Here is a 16,857-nt window from a genome sequence, read left to right on the forward strand (position 1 = left end):
TAGGTCCTACTGGGATGCTGCGGATTTTTTATTTTTTAAATAAACTCTTGGTGGGGGAGGGTGTAAAGTCCTAGAAACCACCCAGAGGCAGCCTCAAACAAACAGAACTTTATTCCACAAACACAGGTTCTCTCCCTGGGCTCTCGGAGAGCTATGACAGGGTTTACAGTTAGGTTTTCCTAGCCAGGAAAGAGATTCTAGCAGTGACACCAGTGATCCTCTGGAGTCTTCTGCAAGGGAAGCAGTGGCAGCTCCATCACGTGAGATGCCTGACGCAGGGCTGGACAAACTTTGGAACGTGCCGCCCCGTCAAAGGGATGGAGGTAATGTGTCTCTCTCCGATATCTGGGATTCTGTAATCCCTGCACACTGGAAAATAGCTGTCACCAGCCTCTGCACGACCACTTAGTGCAGTAATACCACAGATGCTGTTACCACAACCAGTTGGTCCAGTAATAACCACAGAGTCATAGGACAGGAAGGACCTCGAGAGGTCATCTAGTCCAGTCCCCCTGCACTCATGGCAGCACTAAGTATTATCTAGACCATCCCTGACTGGTGTTTTGTCTAACCTGCTTTTAAAAATCTCCAATGATGGAGACTCCACAACCTCCCTAGGGAGCTTATTTCAGTGCTTCACCACCCTGACAGTTGGGAAGTTTTTCCTAATGTCCAACCTAAACCGCCCTTGCTGCAATTTAAGCCCATTGCTTCTTGTCCTATCCTCAGAGGTTAAGGAGAATAATTTTTCTCCCTCCTTGATGTGGCACCAAAAGAAAGAATTTGGTTCTTCCCTGTGAATTTTCTTTCTGGTTCCCTGCGTGACTGACAGTCTGACCTGTCGGGCGTTCTCCTCCCTGGAGCAGAGATGCAGACAGTGAGCCTAGCCTCCGGAGCTGACTTCACTAACGAGGCAGATCCCTGCCCTGAGTTGCTCACAGTCTAACAGAAGGGGGTGCAATTTTAGGAATGAGACGGGACTCAGCTGTAATGAAGAGAAAGGGCTAATTGAGGCTGCTGGATAGAGATCAGCCCTGTGGTTCTCTCTCAGTCCCAGACTGACTCACCCAGCCTGGGCTGCCTGCTGTCACCACAAAGTGTCTCCTGAGTCCAGCTCTGGACCAGATAGGCATGGACTGGAGTGCTGAGTTTCATACAGAGGCATGGGGGCAAGGGATCAAACATGCAAGCGGATCTATGGAGGGGATTTTAGGATGTGTCGTTTCCTCCACCATGTTGGTAGGGTGTAGGTCACTAAATAAGTCAGGATCCTGTAGGCCACTCAGAGGCTGAAAGGCCCAGGTGCACCCGCCTTGAAATCCATCTCAGACCTGGTTGTTTTGCTGAGGCCTCCTCCTGGGGTTTGTGAACATGCAGCGGTGTTTAGTCCCTGCCATTCCATATGGAGCTGGGCAGGGTCTAACCTCGCAGCTGGAGAAAGGCCACAGGCCTCACATCATCATCCTTCACCACAAAAAATCCCTTCCTTTGCCGAATGGGGGGAATCGGGGAAAAAACACTTATGCTGGACCCTGTAACACTGCCGGGCCAGCAGCCTTGGATGCTTTTACGTTCCCTGAGTGTAAAGATCCACAGATGGGTGGGACTGTACAGACAGGATCAGGGGATCTATTTCCTGGGAAGTTGTAATCTCAGTAGCAATCCCCTGTGGCAGATACAGAGCTCTAGAATGGTTCATAGAATCCTAGAATATCAGGGTTGGAAGGGACCTCAGGAGGTCATCTAGTCCAACCCCCTGCTCAAAGCAGGACCGATCCCCGACTAAATCATCCCAGCCAGGGCTTTGTCAAGCCTGACCTTAAAAATGTCTAGGGAAGGAGATTCCACCACCTCCCTAGGTAACGCATTCCAGTGTTTCACCACTCTCATAGTGAAAAAGTTTTTCCTAATATCCAGCCTAAACCTCCCCCACTGCAACTTGAGACCATTACTCCTTGTCCTGTCATCTGCTACCACTGAGAGCAGTCTAGAGCCATCCTCTTTGGAACCCCCTTTCAGGTAGTTGAAAGCAGCTATCAAATCCCCCCTCATTCTTCTCTTCTGAAGACTAAACATCCCCAGTTCCCTCAGCCTCTCCTCATAACTCATGTGTTCCAGTCCCCTAATCATTTTTGATGCCCTCCGCTGGACTCTTTCCAATTTTTCCACATCCTTCTTGTAGTGTGGGGCCCGAAACTGGACACAGTACTCCAGATGAGGCCTCATCAGTGTCGAATAGAGGGGAACGATCACGTCCCTCGATCTGCTGGCAATGCCCCTACTTATACATCCCAAAATGCAATTGGCCTTCTTGGCAACAAGGGCACACTGTTGACTCGTATCAAATTTCTCGTCCACTGTAAGCCCTAGGTCCTTTTCTGCAGAACTGCTACCGAGCCATTCAGTCCCTAGTCTGTAGTTGTGCATTGGATTCTTCTGTCCTAAGTGCAGGACTCTGCACTTGTCCTTGTTGAACCTCATCAGATTTCTTTAGGCCCAATCCTCCAATTTGTTTAGGTCCCTCTGTATCCTATCCCTACCCTCCAGCGTATCTACCACTCCTCCCAGTTTAGTGTCATCTGCAAACTTGCTGAGGGTGCAATCCACACCATCCTCCAGATCATTTATGAAGATATTGAACAAAACCGGCCCCAGGACCGACCTCTGGGGCACTCCACTTGATACCGGCTGCCAACTAGACATGGAGCCATTGATCACTACTCGTTGAGCCCGACAATCTAGCCAGCTTTCTATCCACCTTATAGTCCATTCAGCCAGCCCATACTTCTTTAACTTGCTGGCAAGAATACTGTGGGAGACCGTGTCAAAAGCTTTGCTAAAGTCAAGGAACAACACGTCCACTGCTTTCCCCTCATCCACAGAGCCAGTTATCTCGTCATAGAAGGCAATTAGATTAGTCAGGCATGCCTTGCCTTTGGTGAATCCATGCTGACTGTTCCTGATCACTTTCCTCTCATGCAAGTGCTTCAGGATTGATTCTTTGAGGACCTGCTCCATGATTTTTCCAGGGACTGAGGTGAGGCTGACTGGCCTGTAGTTCCCAGGATCCTCCTCCTTCCCTTTTTTGAAGATGAGCACTACATTAGCCTTTTTCCAGTCATCTGGGACCTCCCCCGATCACCATGAGTTTTCAAAGATAATGGCCAATGGCTCTGCAATCACATCCGCCAACTCCTTTAGCACTCTTGGATGCAATGCATCCAGCCCCATGGACTTGTGCTCGTCCAGCTTTTCTAAATAGTCCCGAACCACTTCTTTCTCCACAGAGGGCTGGTCACCTCCTCCCCATGCTGTGCTGCCCAGTGCAGTAGTCTGGGAGCTGACCTTGTTCGTGAAGACAGAGGCAAAAAAAGCATTGAGTACATTAGCTTTTTCCACATCCTCTGTCACTAGGTTGCCTCCCTCATTCAGTAAGGGGCCCACACTTTCCTTGACTTTCTTCTTGTTGCTAACCTACCTGAAGAATTGTTTGAGTAACAGCCGTGTTAGTCTGTATTCGCAAAAAGAAAAGGAGTACTTGTGGCACCTTAGAGACTAACCAATTTATTTGAGCATGAGCTTTCGTGAGCTACAGCTCACTTCATCGGATGCATGCCGTGGAAACTGTAGCAGACTTTATATATACACAGAAAATATGAAAAAATACCTCCTTCCACCCCACTGTCCAGCTGGTAATAGCTTATCTAAAGTGATCTTCAGGTGGGCCATTTCCAGCACAAATCCAGGTTTTCTCACCCTCCACCCCCCCACACAAATTCACTCTCCTGCTGGTGATAGCCCATCCAAAGTGACAACTCTTTACACAATGTGCATGATAATAAAGTTGGGCCATTTCCTGCACAAATCCAGGTTCTCTCACCCCCTCACCCCCCTCCCAAAAACCACACACACAAACTCACTATCCTGCTGGTAATAGCTCATCCAAAGTGACCATTCTCCCTACAATGTGCATAATTAAGGTGGGCCATTTCCAGCACAAATCCAGGTTTTCTCACATCCCCCCCACCCCCATACACACACAAACTCACTCTCCTGCTGGTAATAGCTCATCCAAACTGACCACTCTCCAAGTTTAAATCCAAGTTAAACCAGAACATCTGGGGGGGGCGGGGGTAGGAAAAAACAAGAGGAAATAGGCTACCTTGCATAATGACTTAGCCACTCCCAGTCTCTATTTAAGCCTAAATTAATAGTATCCAATTTGCAAATGAATTCCAATTCAGCAGTTTCTCGCTGGAGTCTGGATTTGAAGTTTTTTTGTTTTAAGATAGCGACCTTCATGTCTGTGATTGCGTGACCAGAGAGATTGAAGTGTTCTCCGACTGGTTTATGAATGTTATAATTCTTGACATCTGATTTGTGTCCATTTATTCTTTTACGTAGAGACTGTCCAGTTTGACCAATGTACATGGCAGAGGGGCATTGCTGGCACATGATGGCATATATCACATTGGTGGATGTGCAGGTATACGAGCCTCTGATAGTGTGGCTGATGTTATTAGGCCCTGTGATGGTGTCCCCTGAATAGATATGTGGGCACAATTGGCAACGGGCTTTGTTGCAAGGATAAGTTCCTGGGTTAGTGGTTCTGTTGTGTGGTATGTGGTTGTTGGTGAGTATTTGCTTCAGGTTGCGGGGCTGTCTGTAGGCAAGGACTGGCCTGTCTCCCAAGATTTGTGAGAGTGTTGGGTCATCCTTTAGGATAGGTTGTAGATCCTTAATAATGCGTTGGAGGGGTTTTAGTTGGGGGCTGAAGGTGACGGCTAGTGGCGTTCTGTTATTTTCTTTGTTAGGCCTGTCCTGTAGTAGGTAACTTCTGGGAACTCTTCTGGCTCTATCAATCTGTTTCTTTACTTCTGCAGGTGGGTATTGTAGTTGTAAGAAAGCTTGACAGAGATCTTGTAGGTGTTTGTCTCTGTCTGAGGGGTTGGAGCAAATGCGGTTGTATCGCAGAGCTTGGCTGTAGACGATGGATCGTGTGGTGTGGTCAGGGTGAAAGCTGGAGGCATGCAGGTAGGAATAGCGGTCAGTAGGTTTCCGGTATAGGGTGGTGTTTATGTGACCATTGTTTATTAGCACTGTAGTGTCCAGGAAGTGGATTTCTTGTGTGGACTGGACCAGGCTGAGGTTGGTGGTGGGATGGAAATTGTTGAAATCATGGTGGAATTCCTCAAGGGCTTCTTTTCCATGGGTCCAGATGATGAAGATGTCATCAATATAGCGCAAGTAGAGTAGGGGCTTTAGGGGACGAGAGCTGAGGAAGCGTTGTTCTAAATCAGCCATAAAAATGTTGGCATACTGTGGGGCCATGCGGGTACCCATAGCAGTGCCGCTGATCTGAAGGTATACATTGTCCCCAAATGTGAAATAGTTATGGGTAAGGACAAAGTCACAAAGTTCAGCCACCAGGTTAGCCGTGACATTATCGGGGATAGTGTTCCTGACGGCTTGTAGTCCATCTTTGTGTGGAATGTTGGTGTAGAGGGCTTCTACATCCATAGTGGCCAGGATGGTGTTATCAGGAAGATCACCAATGGATTGAAGTTTCCTTAGGAAGTCAGTGGTGTCTCGAAGGTAGCTGGGAGTGCTGGTAGCGTAGGGCCTGAGGAGGGAGTCTACATAGCCAGACAATCCTGCTGTCAGGGTGCCAATGCCTGAGATGATGGGGCGCCCAGGATTTCCAGGTTTATGGATCTTGGGTAGTAGATAGAATATCCCAGGTCCGGGTTCCAAGGGTGTGTCTGTGCGGATTTGATCTTGTGCTTTTTCAGGAAGTTTCTTGAGCAAATGCTGTAGTTGCTTTTGGTAACTCTCAGTGGGATCATAGGGTAATGGCTTGTAGAAACTCGTGTTGGAGAGCTGCCGAGCAGCCTCTTGTTCATATTCCGACCTATTCATGATGACAACAGCACCTCCTTTGTCAGCCTTTTTGATTATGATGTCAGAGTTGTTTCTGAGGCTGTGGATGGCATTGTGTTCTGCACGGCTGAGATTATGGGGCAAGTGATGCTGCTTTTTCTGAAGAAACCCTTCTTGTTACTCTTAACATCTCTTGCTAGCTGCAACTCTGGGTGTGATTTGGCCTTCCTGATTTCACTCCTGCAAGCCCGAGCAATATTTTTATACTCATCTCTGATCATTTGTCCAATTTTCCACTTGTTGTAAGCTTCTTTTTTGTATTTAAGAGCAGCAAGGATTCCACCGTTAAGCCAAGCTGGTCGCCTGTCATATTTACTATTCTTTCTACACATCGGGATGGTTTGTCCCTGTAACCTCAATAAGGATTCTTTAAAATACAGCAAGCTCTCCTAGACTCCTTTCCTCCTCATGTTATTCTCCCAGGGGATCTTGCCCATCAGTTCCCTGAGGGAGTCAAAGTCTGCTTTTCTGAAGTCCAGGGTCTGTATTCTGCTGCTCTCCTTTCTTCCTTGTGTTAGGATCCTGAACTCGACCATTTCACGGTCACTGCCTCCCAGGTTCCCATCCACTTTTGCTTCCCCTACTAATTCTTCCCGGTTTGTGAGCAGCAGGTCAAGAAGAGCTCCGACCCTAGTTGGTTCCTCCAGCACTTGCACCAGGAAATTGTCCCCTACATTTTCCAAAATCTTCCTGGATTGCCTGTGCACCGCTGTATTGCTCTCCCAGCAGATATCAGGGTGATTGAAGTCTCCCATGAGAACCAGGGCCTGCGATCTAGTAACTTCTGTGAGTTGCCGGAAGAAAGCCTCGTCCACCTCATCCCCCTGGTCCGGTGGTCTATAGTAGACTCCCACCACGACATCACCCTTGTTGCTCACACTTAAACTTAATCCAGAGACTCTCAGGTTTTTCTGCAGTTTCATACTTGAGCTCTGAGCAGTCATACTGCTCTCTTACATACAGTGCAACTCCCCCACCTTTTCTGCCCTTCCTATCCTTCCTGAACAGCTTATAACCATCCATGACAGTACTCCAATCATGTGAGTTATCCCACTAAGTCTCTGTTATTCCAATCACATCATAATTCCTTGACTGTGCCAGGACTTCCAGTTCTCCCTGCTTGTTTCCCAGGCTTTGTGCATTTGTATATAGGCACTTAAGGTAACCTGCTGATCCCCTCTCTTTCTCAGTATGAGGCAGGAGCCCTCCCCTCTCACGCGCTCCTGCTCGTGCCTCTTCCCGGTATCCCACTTGCCCACTTACCTCAGGGCTTTGGTCTCCTTCCCCCGGTGAACCTAGTTTAAAGCCCTCCTCACTAGGTTAGCCAGCCTGCTTGCGAAGATGCTCTTCCCTCTCTTCGTTAGGTGGAGCCCGTCTCTGCCTAGCACTCCTTGGAACACCATCCCATGGTCAAAGAATCCAAAGCCTTCTCTCCGACACCACCTGCGTAGCCATTCGTTGACTTCCACGATTCAACGGTCTCTACCCAGGCCGACAATCTCTTTCCTCAGGTTGCTGGGGGATTCCTGGTCTTCGTTCCAGAGTCTTTCATTGTTATCCAACCAGTGAGTTAGTTACTGAGTCCCCTTCTGTGAGCAGCCCTGCTGACGCAGGGAATGGCTTCTCCTCTCTCTCACCTCCGCTGGGATAAAGGAGGCAGGAGTAACTCCCCTGAACTCAATGGAGTTACACAAGTGTGAGATCAGAATCAGGCCTACAGTGTCCAACTGCCTACCGTACTTACCCTACTCTCTCTGTTTGTGGCACGTTCCTCTAAAAACTGTATCCCCCAAAGGACTATGCCCTCCTCAGTGACTGTTAGTGGTGGAGTGCGCCCCGGGCGGTGGCGGGTGCCCGGCTGGGCGCGTGGAGTGCGCCCCGGGCGGTGGCGGGTGCCCGGCTGGGCGCATGGAGTGCGCCCCGGGCGGTGGCGGGTGCCCGGCTGGGCGCGTGGAGTGCGCCCCGGGCGGTGGCGGGTGCCCGGCTGGGCGCGTGGAGTGCGCCCCGGGCGGTGGTGTGTTCCAAGACCAGCACATCTGTTGCCTCCTCACTGTGGCCTCACTGCCACGGGATTTAATTGAATTCCTCCAGTGCAGGAGGGGTTTTGGGCCCAGATTCTCATGCCCAGGCAGAATCTCATTGGCCTGACAGTCTGGGTGTCATGACGAGGATGCAGCAGGCTGATGAAGCTGACAGACGTGGGGGATGAGATAGCTAGTCCGCAGGAGAAGGTGCTTGGAGCACTATGTGTATTGGAAGCAATGGGGCTCGCTCATGGAGTTCCAAGTGAATGAAAGTGACAAAACTGAAGTAGCCTGTTGCCAGCATCAGAAAGAAATTCCTGTGATGCTTTGGGGCTTTAGAAATGACTGAGTTTTTGACTGACTTTCGATTGACATGCTTTCTACCTCACAGAACTGCAGGATTCCCCTGTCCACCGAGCCAGCAGAGAACGGCTGCTACCCCTTGGACAGCCACATCCTCTGCAAGCCCTGTCACATCAAACAGAAGAATGAATCGTTCTGCTAAGAGAGCCCGGCGGGCTTCCCCAGGAAACTGTGGATGCAGTCACATGGCTGAGATGAGCCAAATCTCTCTACTACGGCATCAGTGTTCTTATCCTCTGCATTCATAAATGTCCAACTTTCTGTCCTGACTGTGTCTCTTATGGTAGGATTATATTAGTAGCTCTGAGCTTCAGCAGCAAGGTCCTACCACGCATGCTTCCTAATCGGCCATGCGACCAGCCCTGAGAGGTGGCAGTGGAACTTTCTTCTTCTCTTTCCCTCCAGACTGGCTCTGCTTATCTTCCAAGGCTCCGCCAGCTGGCTTCCTCTGCCCCCAAATGGCTCAGTGCATGGGATGAGGGGGACACCCCACCAAACCAGCAGCTGCTGATGGGACAAGGGAGATAGATTAAAATAAAGTTTCAGAGCAGGTAGGGCTCTGTCTCCTCACCGTGTAAATAACGCCCCTGCTGGCGGGAGGATCTTACTAAACAGCAGAGGGGCTGGGGGAGAGCACTGTGCTATCTATCAGCTCCGGGAGCACGGCAGGGAACAGGGCACGCACAGTGGGACAGCGATGCTAAAACCGCCTGAAGGCCACCCCGGTGCACCCTCAAAATAGGGCTAACGTAAGACCTAAGTGGTGCATAAGTTTTTACTGATCTCCTGCCCGTGAGTGACTTTTACCCACAGAGCCAGGTCAAATATATATACACACAGTTTTCTGCTTTACTGCATCCTGCGATAGTGCTGTGAATTATGACCCAGCAGTGTGCCAAAGAGGTTTGTACAGCAGCAGCTGAACACCACTATGCATTCTGAAAATGACACTGTACCAGCGACAACCTGAGGCCTGATCCTTCAGGTCTTAACTTGAGGGAGCGAAGGCTGCAGGATCAGCCCCTAATTAAGATTGTGTCTCCTGAAATGCTGCAGTGACTCAGTGACAGATATCAGATGCAGCTGCCTGCAGATCTGCGCTGGACGACCCGCTGGCTCTGTGCACATAGAATTGCCGGAGCCATGGTTCTGGAATTGACTCCTGGGATTACTGGATGTGCAGTTTCATCTCTGCGGTGAATGGACACGGACTGTGAGTCATGACACAACCTGGGGGCTGGGAGTGGAAAGAATTCAGCGTTGTTTAAGGAGTTGACAAATACACAGCCCCACCAGCTTCCCATAAAACAAGCCAAGACGCTGGATTCTCTCTCATCTGCCACTGGCCAATCACGCGTCTTTCTTGCTAGCATCATGAAATGATGCCAGATACAAGATCGCCAACTAAGAGAGAGCAGCTGATGGGCTGCCAGTATTTTAACATCCCTTTCCCCTCGCCTGGGATAAACCCTCTGGCTTGTGGGAATGGGGGTGCTCTCAGAGGGGAGCAGCTCATTTGTTTCCCTATTTAAATCAAAACGCCATTCTCAACTGTAGTCAAAGAAGAGAGCAGTACCACTAGGCCAAAAAGGTCCTGGTAAGCCTGATGGATGTGTGTCCTAGTGGGTAGTGCACTGGACTGGGCTGGGCATCAGGAGAGCTGGGATCTCGTTTGAACTGTCCCTTGCCTGCTGGGTAACTTTGCCTTTTTGTTCCTCAGTTTCCCCATCTGTGAAATGGGGATAATGAGACTGATCTCCTGTGTAAAGCGCTTTGAGTTCTACTGATGAAAAGCGCTAGATAAGAGCTTGGGGATGGCGATTGTTGGTGGGTGCTGCCATGAGTGTATGGATCCATATAGCACAACGTTAAATGAGTGGCATTTGAAATGGGTGGGACAGGAAATGTACCATCTTTGGGGGGGTATCCTCACCCTGGAAAATTACCTCCGATGTCCCACGTTACGCTGCCAAAGGCACACAGTTTGCTCTTCGGTGGGTATTTTGAGCACTAGCTACTCAAGAACAGCTGGTGAGAGATGGAACTCCACCAGCCTCTCCTCTCCTTTCGTGGCGGGATTTTAACCAGTGGCACGTCACGGAGGGGGAGCAGTAGGGGCTATATGAAAAGATACTTAAATGAAAGGAAGAATCTTAGCAGTGCTGTGCATGGCCTCTTTAAGAGCCCTTCCTCATTCCCATGGGGTTCCCTTGGCTTTGTGCTTCAGGCTAAACAGAGAGGCCAGGAGACCACACTTGTTGCCAAGAGAATCCAGCATTCTAGGCAGGACCATTAGCTGGTTCCGTTCAGTGGCGCCGTCTCTCCTGTCCTTGTCAACACTCCTCAAGAGAAAAGAGCTTGGGACCTTGGTTGTAATGATCACTTTCCATAAGTAGCAGTGACACTGTAAAATTAAGCTGCTTTGATAGGCAGTGGAGTGCTCCCTGAGCGAAATGGCTGTGGAGTTCTTTGGCGTTTGGGGAAGCCCCACAAAAGAACTGTAAATTATTGGCAGGGAAAGTCTCCGCTCACTGAAAACAATTGTACATGCTCGTTTCCCTGGGGCATTATTTTTGAAAACTGATTAAATTTAGGGCTTCTTCTGGGGACACTCATGAAAATTAATCCGAATTAACAAAAGGTGTGAATTTGAAGGGGATTAGTTAAACCCACATTAAAACCCTGTGGATGCTCTTTTCAGAATTAAAGGGACCTGAATTCAGTTTATCTTAATTCACTTTTTTGGACTACCTTTCCTGAGCGTCCCTATGTCAACAAGCTTTTACAGTTCAAAAGGAATAAGTGAGAATTTGGAACTGATGGAGCTTCTGCCAGCAGCTCCAGAGCACTCGGACCCTGGACGACGCTCTTTCCTTTCTTTTGCTAGTGGGGAGTGGGGCGGTGGTTTAGGTACTTTCTCAGTGTATTAGCACCAAAGTCCTGTCTATACCAGGATTGGAACCAGGGTTTAAACAGTGGTCACCTGTATTCTACAGTTTTATAGGCATTCCAGTGCCGGTGCAGGTAGCCGTTTTTCTCCCTTTTTAAGAAAGGTGCTAGCCTTACTGTGCTATAGACACTCCCTCTCTGGAATCCATGCCCGCAGTAGTCAGGGCAGGACTGCCCGAGCCCTGTTCTCATCAACAGGAGCAGCTCTGATTCGGGTCACAGCATCTGAAATGGTGGCAGAGATGCTGTGTACGCTGCATCGGTGTTGGAGGGCCCAGCTACAGCCGTGGATGATCTTTGCAGATTAGACCAACTGTTGATACTGGTTAGTATTTGTACTGTGGTGCACCAAGGGCGCCGGTCATGGACCAGAATCCCATTGTGCTGGGCACTGTATAGACACTGAACAAGATGGTCCTGGCCCCGAAGAGCTGACAATCTAAGCATGAGGCTCTGTCATCACTGCCAGCGAGATAATGCCCCCTAGCTAGTGGAGACAAGGCCCTGGTGAGCTTTTCCCACGATGAAGCTAGGGGAGGACAACACTCCGTGTCTGGCCTAGCTGAAGTGTGCTTAAAAGCTCCAGAGCCTTGGTTCCAATAGGTGCTTAATCATGAGAGAACTAATGTTGTTGGGTGACCCCTTCTCTTCTCAGTGAGGAGAAGGCCTAAGAAATAACAGGGACGGACAGGGGAGCACAAGGAAACAGACAACGTTGTTCAGCCTGACAGGCCGTTGTCTTGCTTTTTGTAGGTTCCTGTGTTACCAAATTTTCTGCCTTGAATCTTACAGGCAGGTCGTATGATTTGGTAACACCATTAAAATGGGTTGGGGTCAGGGCCACAGACAAGGTCAAACCGTGTCTCAGAGCTGTGAGGGCCTTGGAGCGTTCTAACAGAGTCTCCCCTTCCCCCCAATGTGGTATGGTTTTGCTATGTAGACAGGACTGCAGAGAAGAACAAGCTACACTGAAAAAGGAATCCTTTCTTCCTCCGGACAAACGGTGACCTCCCAGCTGCCTTTCCCCAGTCACAACAAGCAGCGGCTCATTTCAGAAAAAGAGGTAAGAAGCCCGATGGTTTGCTTCGAATGGATTTGTTTAAAAAAAAAAAGCATGTTCCCTGCTGAAATGATCCCAGGGAAAGTAGTTTCCTCTTGAAACATAATTTTAAAAAAACCTACCACCATCCCAGCTGCATCTGTGCACCTCCTCCATCTCCTTCATACACGTGACTCTTGTTGGGAAGGCAGGCAGCAAGGAAATGACTCCAGAATGTGAGCAGCTGCTCTGTATGCGAGTGGCAGACATCCCATGCTTCTGGCAATGGACTTTCTTACCAGCTGCCCTATGGTTTTAGCAGGTAAAGTTCATTTCCAACTTCTGCTCTCGGGCTCAAAGGTAAATGCTACAGCTTAACATGTCCAGGCTACGGGTTGGAGTCCCTGCTGGAAGTCCTGTAGGTATTCCTGCCATTCTGTCCCTCATCAGCAACGTCAGCAGAAGGAGGCTTCTTCGACCTGGGCTGTCCCTCGTGGCCACAGTTCCCTTTGCAGTAGCCTCCCCCGTCAGAGTCCCCGCTGCCTTTCTTGTAAGTTCTGCCGCCCGCTGCGGGAGGCTGGTTTAGTGCCCAGCAGGCCCCCCAGTGAAGTCCATCACTGCAGCCCAAAGGTTCATACTGAGATCTGGCTCTGGTGACCGACCATACAACCCGCTTTGGCTGGGACAGGCCCTTTTTCAAGCCCTGTCCCAGCAGCCCCGACTTTTTTGGCAAAACTGGGCATTTGTCCCGTTTCGCAAAAAAAAGCAGGGTGTACTCCCTAGCGGGGCACAGGACTGTGCGGGGGGCAGGGTGAGCAGCAACCCCAGCCCCACCCAAGAGGGAGGACTCGGGAGAGTGGCTCGGGCCGGCCCCGCACGGGCCTGTGGGGGGAGCTGGCCCGAGCTGTGCTGGCCGTGTGCGGTGTCCTGTTTTCCCTTTGGTCTGGCTCTTCTGCCAGCCATGCAAAGCTCTTCCGTTGCCACAGCCTGTGCTTCACAGGGGTGCTTCTCAGCTGTCTCCTGGAGCTTAGCTGTCGGGCTCTGGCTTCCTTCTCTCACCAGCATCTGACCTGTTCTGAGGGAGAACACAATCTATTTGCTGTCCTCCTCCTGATCGGCTGCCCCCCGCTAACTAGGGGGCTTGAGGCTGGGCTGGTAAAGGAGCAGTGTTCTGTGGGTTTTCCCCAACTTCTAATTCCCCAGGTTCACTTCCTCTCTTTTGCTTCTCCTGGGCCTTTGTTCATCCCAGCTCCCTGGAACAGGGTCTTCTGGGCCCCTCTACTCTTGAAGGGCCAGTATACTCCTTTGCATCTGACATGGCCCTTTCAAGCGCTGTGTTAGCAGAGTTTGGTGCAGCCTCGGGGCTGGAAGATAAGCAGGGTGACAAGCGGCTAATGCAAAGAAGGCTGCGTTATGTAGGAGTGAAAGGGGCTTTGTACAAAGCCAGCGTCAGTCTAAGTCTCCCACCATTCAGATGCCACCTGACAGACCCTTAGCCTGTGCTGAGAGGAGGGCATCTCAGCACTGTCCTGTAGATCCTGAAAGGCAATGACAGGGTTACTGGTTGGACACATTCCACCTCCAGAACAGCATCCTGGCTATATCCAGGGCAGCTGGAGCAGGATGAGCAGTGTCAGACCAGGGCTAGCTGGGGCTGGGGAACAGCAAGTGCTGGAACCAAAGGTCAGTGGAAGACTGGAGCACACTTTTCTTTGGGAATGAAGGGATCCCCGGTATTTACTCTGTACAAAAGGGAGATAACGTGTAGCCTCCGCTGACGTGGTAGTGTTGGGCCTCCAGGAGAGTGAGAGCAGCGTGTCAGAACCAGGAAGGAAGGTCTAATGCCTTTTTCTGCACAGCACATTAGGCTAGAGTTATGAAAAACGGAGGCCATTTCCCTGAGCTATAGTTGTCTCTATATAGTCCCCTGCCTTAAGCCTGCTGGGCTACCTCGAACCAGCCCCTGCTTTCCTGGTAACAACCCTGGCAATCTGGGAGGGAAGCATCTGCAGCCATAAGCTGGTGGCTATTTTGCCTCGGTTGTGTGTGCATGTATGCATGCGCTTGCGCTGAAGGTCCTGGGTTCGATACTGCAGTTGAATACGTACATCAGGAGGGTTGTATGTATTCAGCCACAGTTTGCCACATGCTGTCCACGATAGTAATATTTGGTAGCACTTTACAGCTGACGTTTTTGGCAGCATCTATCATCTCTAGGAACAGGAGTCACCAGACTGGATCAAACCCAAGGTCTGTCTATTCCAGTATCCTGGCTCTCACAGTGACCATTGCCAGATATGTCAGAGGAAGGCGCAAACCCCTGCAGTAGCCACGCCACTGCTCTCATCCTAATCTAACAGAGATTGGCTTAAACCCTGAAGCATGAAGTTGAATATGCCGTCCAAGGTTCATTGTGATAACTCTGGATATGCTTGGTCCCCCTATAAATGGCCAGTCCTTTTTTGAAGTTTACTAAGCTTGACTTTGTTATAGTTCATACAGAGAACAAGTACTGAGCAAACCTTGTTCTAACTTATGGCCATTTTCTGAAGAACTGGTTTCCTCCTTCCGTGCTCCATTTGAACAAACATTACCCTACTCAGGAGTCGCCCGGCAACACGCAGGACAGCGGGTTTTTAAAATGGACACATCCCTTTAAACCAAGTCTCCACCATCTGCTCCACCCTCTAATTACAAAGATAAAAGAAGCAGCATTCACAGCTCTAACCAAGCACTAACTAGGGATCCTGGATTTAGCTTTCTGTTTTTAGTTATTTTCATTGTTTACTTGGCCACTTGCATTCCTTGTAACTTCCTAGAAAAAGGCGTAGTTGGGGGGAGGGGGCGGGCTTAGGAGGTTTATTTTAACCATGATGACATAAACTAGAGGAGAAATTGATTCTTTAATTAGCAATGAAATAAAACTGAAGGTTAAACAGTCACTTTTAGTGTGCGCTTCCTCTGTTTCCACACTGGAACCAAACCGAAAAAGAAAGAAGCCATCTGACAACACTGTTCTGATGCACAACCAGGAAGTATGGCGAGAACTGACAGGGATTTATACAGCTTTTATGGACGATGGAAAAAGCCCTCTCTCTTTATTTGATTTTTATTTACTTATTTATTCACGGTTTGGATTTTTTACAGTGATTCTTTAAAATGTACAAGGGTTGTTAAGTTAGTGTTTGGCTTTGGTTTCAGCCAAAAACCAGAATCCTGCTGGCCAAGTGGTTAGGGTGCTAGCCTGGGGTTTTAAAGACCTGCATTCATGGCCTTGTTCCATCACAGGCTTCTTTGTGCCCTTGAGCCAGCCACTTAGCCTCTCTGGGTAGGTCTACACTGCAATAAACACCTGCATCTGGCCCATGTCTGCTGACTTGGGCTTGTGCAGGGAGGAGGGGATTTATAAAGTTCCAGTGTAGATGTTCTGGCTTGGGCTGGAGCCATGAGAGGGGAGGGTCCCAGAGCCAGGACTTGGGCCTGAACATCTACACTGCAATTTTGCAGCTCTGCAGCCCTGTGAGCCCCCATCAGCTGGCACCGGTCAGCGGCGGGTGTTCTGTTGCAGTGTAGCCGTACCCTAAGCATCTCCGTTCCTCACCTGGACAGTGGCACGAAGAGCCAGAGCTGTTAGGAGGACAAATCCATTAAAGGGCCCCATATAACTACCTCAGCTAGACCGTGGTCTCTCTTCAGGACAAAACCCCACTGTCCCCTTTGCCTCAGGGTAAGACTGTTCACCCAGGCATGGAGCCCAGCCTCCAGTAGAAGGGTGTAGTGCGGGGGCATGGCCTTCCTCCAAGACGGATGGGAAGAGGCAGCCACGCACTCCTACAAAGGGTATTGTAAATTGTGCTCTGCAGGTTTGTCCGTAATAATAGTGCATTTTATCCTGAAGGGTCTGGACACCTTCTGTTAGCTGTACAGAGGTATCTCCCGCTCCTGGAATGCAGCCACTGCTGGGCAGGGATGTGGCAGTTGTTTAACAGAGCAGCTAGGCTTGCCAACTTTCTACTCGCACAAAACCAAACACCCTTGCCCTGCCCCTCCTCTGAGGGCCTGCCCATGCCCCGCCCCTCCTCTGAGGGCCCGCCCCCTCACTCCATCCCTCCTCCCTCTGTTGCTCACTCTCCCCACCCTCGCTCATTTTCACCAGGCTGGCTCATGGGGTTGGGGTACGGGGGGGGAGGGCTCTGGCTGGGGGTGTGGGCTCCAGGGCGGGGCCAGAAATGAGGAGTTCAGGGTGCGGTAGGGGGCTCTGGGCTGAGGCAGTGGGTTGGGATACAGGAGGTGATGAGGGCTTTGGCTGGGGGTATGGGCTCTGGGGTGGGGCCAGGGATGAGGCGGTTTGGGGTGGATGAGGAGGTTTGGGGTGCAGGAGGGTGCTCCGTGCTGTGGCTGATGGGTTCGGAGTGCAGGAGGGGGGCTCCGGATGGGGGCAGGGGGTTGGGGGTGGTGACGGCTCCGGCTGGGGGTGCAGTATCTGGGGATGAGGGGTTTGGGATGCAGGAGGGGGCTATGGACTGTGGGGTGGACCCGAGG

The 16,857-nt window shown here is 50.3% G+C and overlaps 1 protein-coding gene across 1 annotated transcript in view; it reads left to right on the forward strand.

Moving 5' to 3' along the window:
- The window catches only part of FBLIM1 (filamin binding LIM protein 1), a 28,894-nt gene extending 12,415 nt beyond the window's left edge, over positions 1–16,479 (forward strand). Inside the window, exon 7 of the mRNA XM_078849315.1 lies at positions 8,356–16,479. Within this exon, the coding sequence (XP_078705441.1) occupies positions 8,356–8,469 (114 nt within the window). The 3' untranslated portion in view covers positions 8,470–16,479. The remainder of the gene's footprint in view (positions 1–8,355) is intronic.
- The last annotated feature ends 378 nt before the right edge of the window (positions 16,480–16,857 follow it).

Source organism: Lepidochelys kempii, chromosome 18 (assembly GCF_965140285.1).
Source record: "Lepidochelys kempii isolate rLepKem1 chromosome 18, rLepKem1.hap1, whole genome shotgun sequence".
Lineage (NCBI taxonomy): Eukaryota > Metazoa > Chordata > Testudines > Cheloniidae > Lepidochelys > Lepidochelys kempii.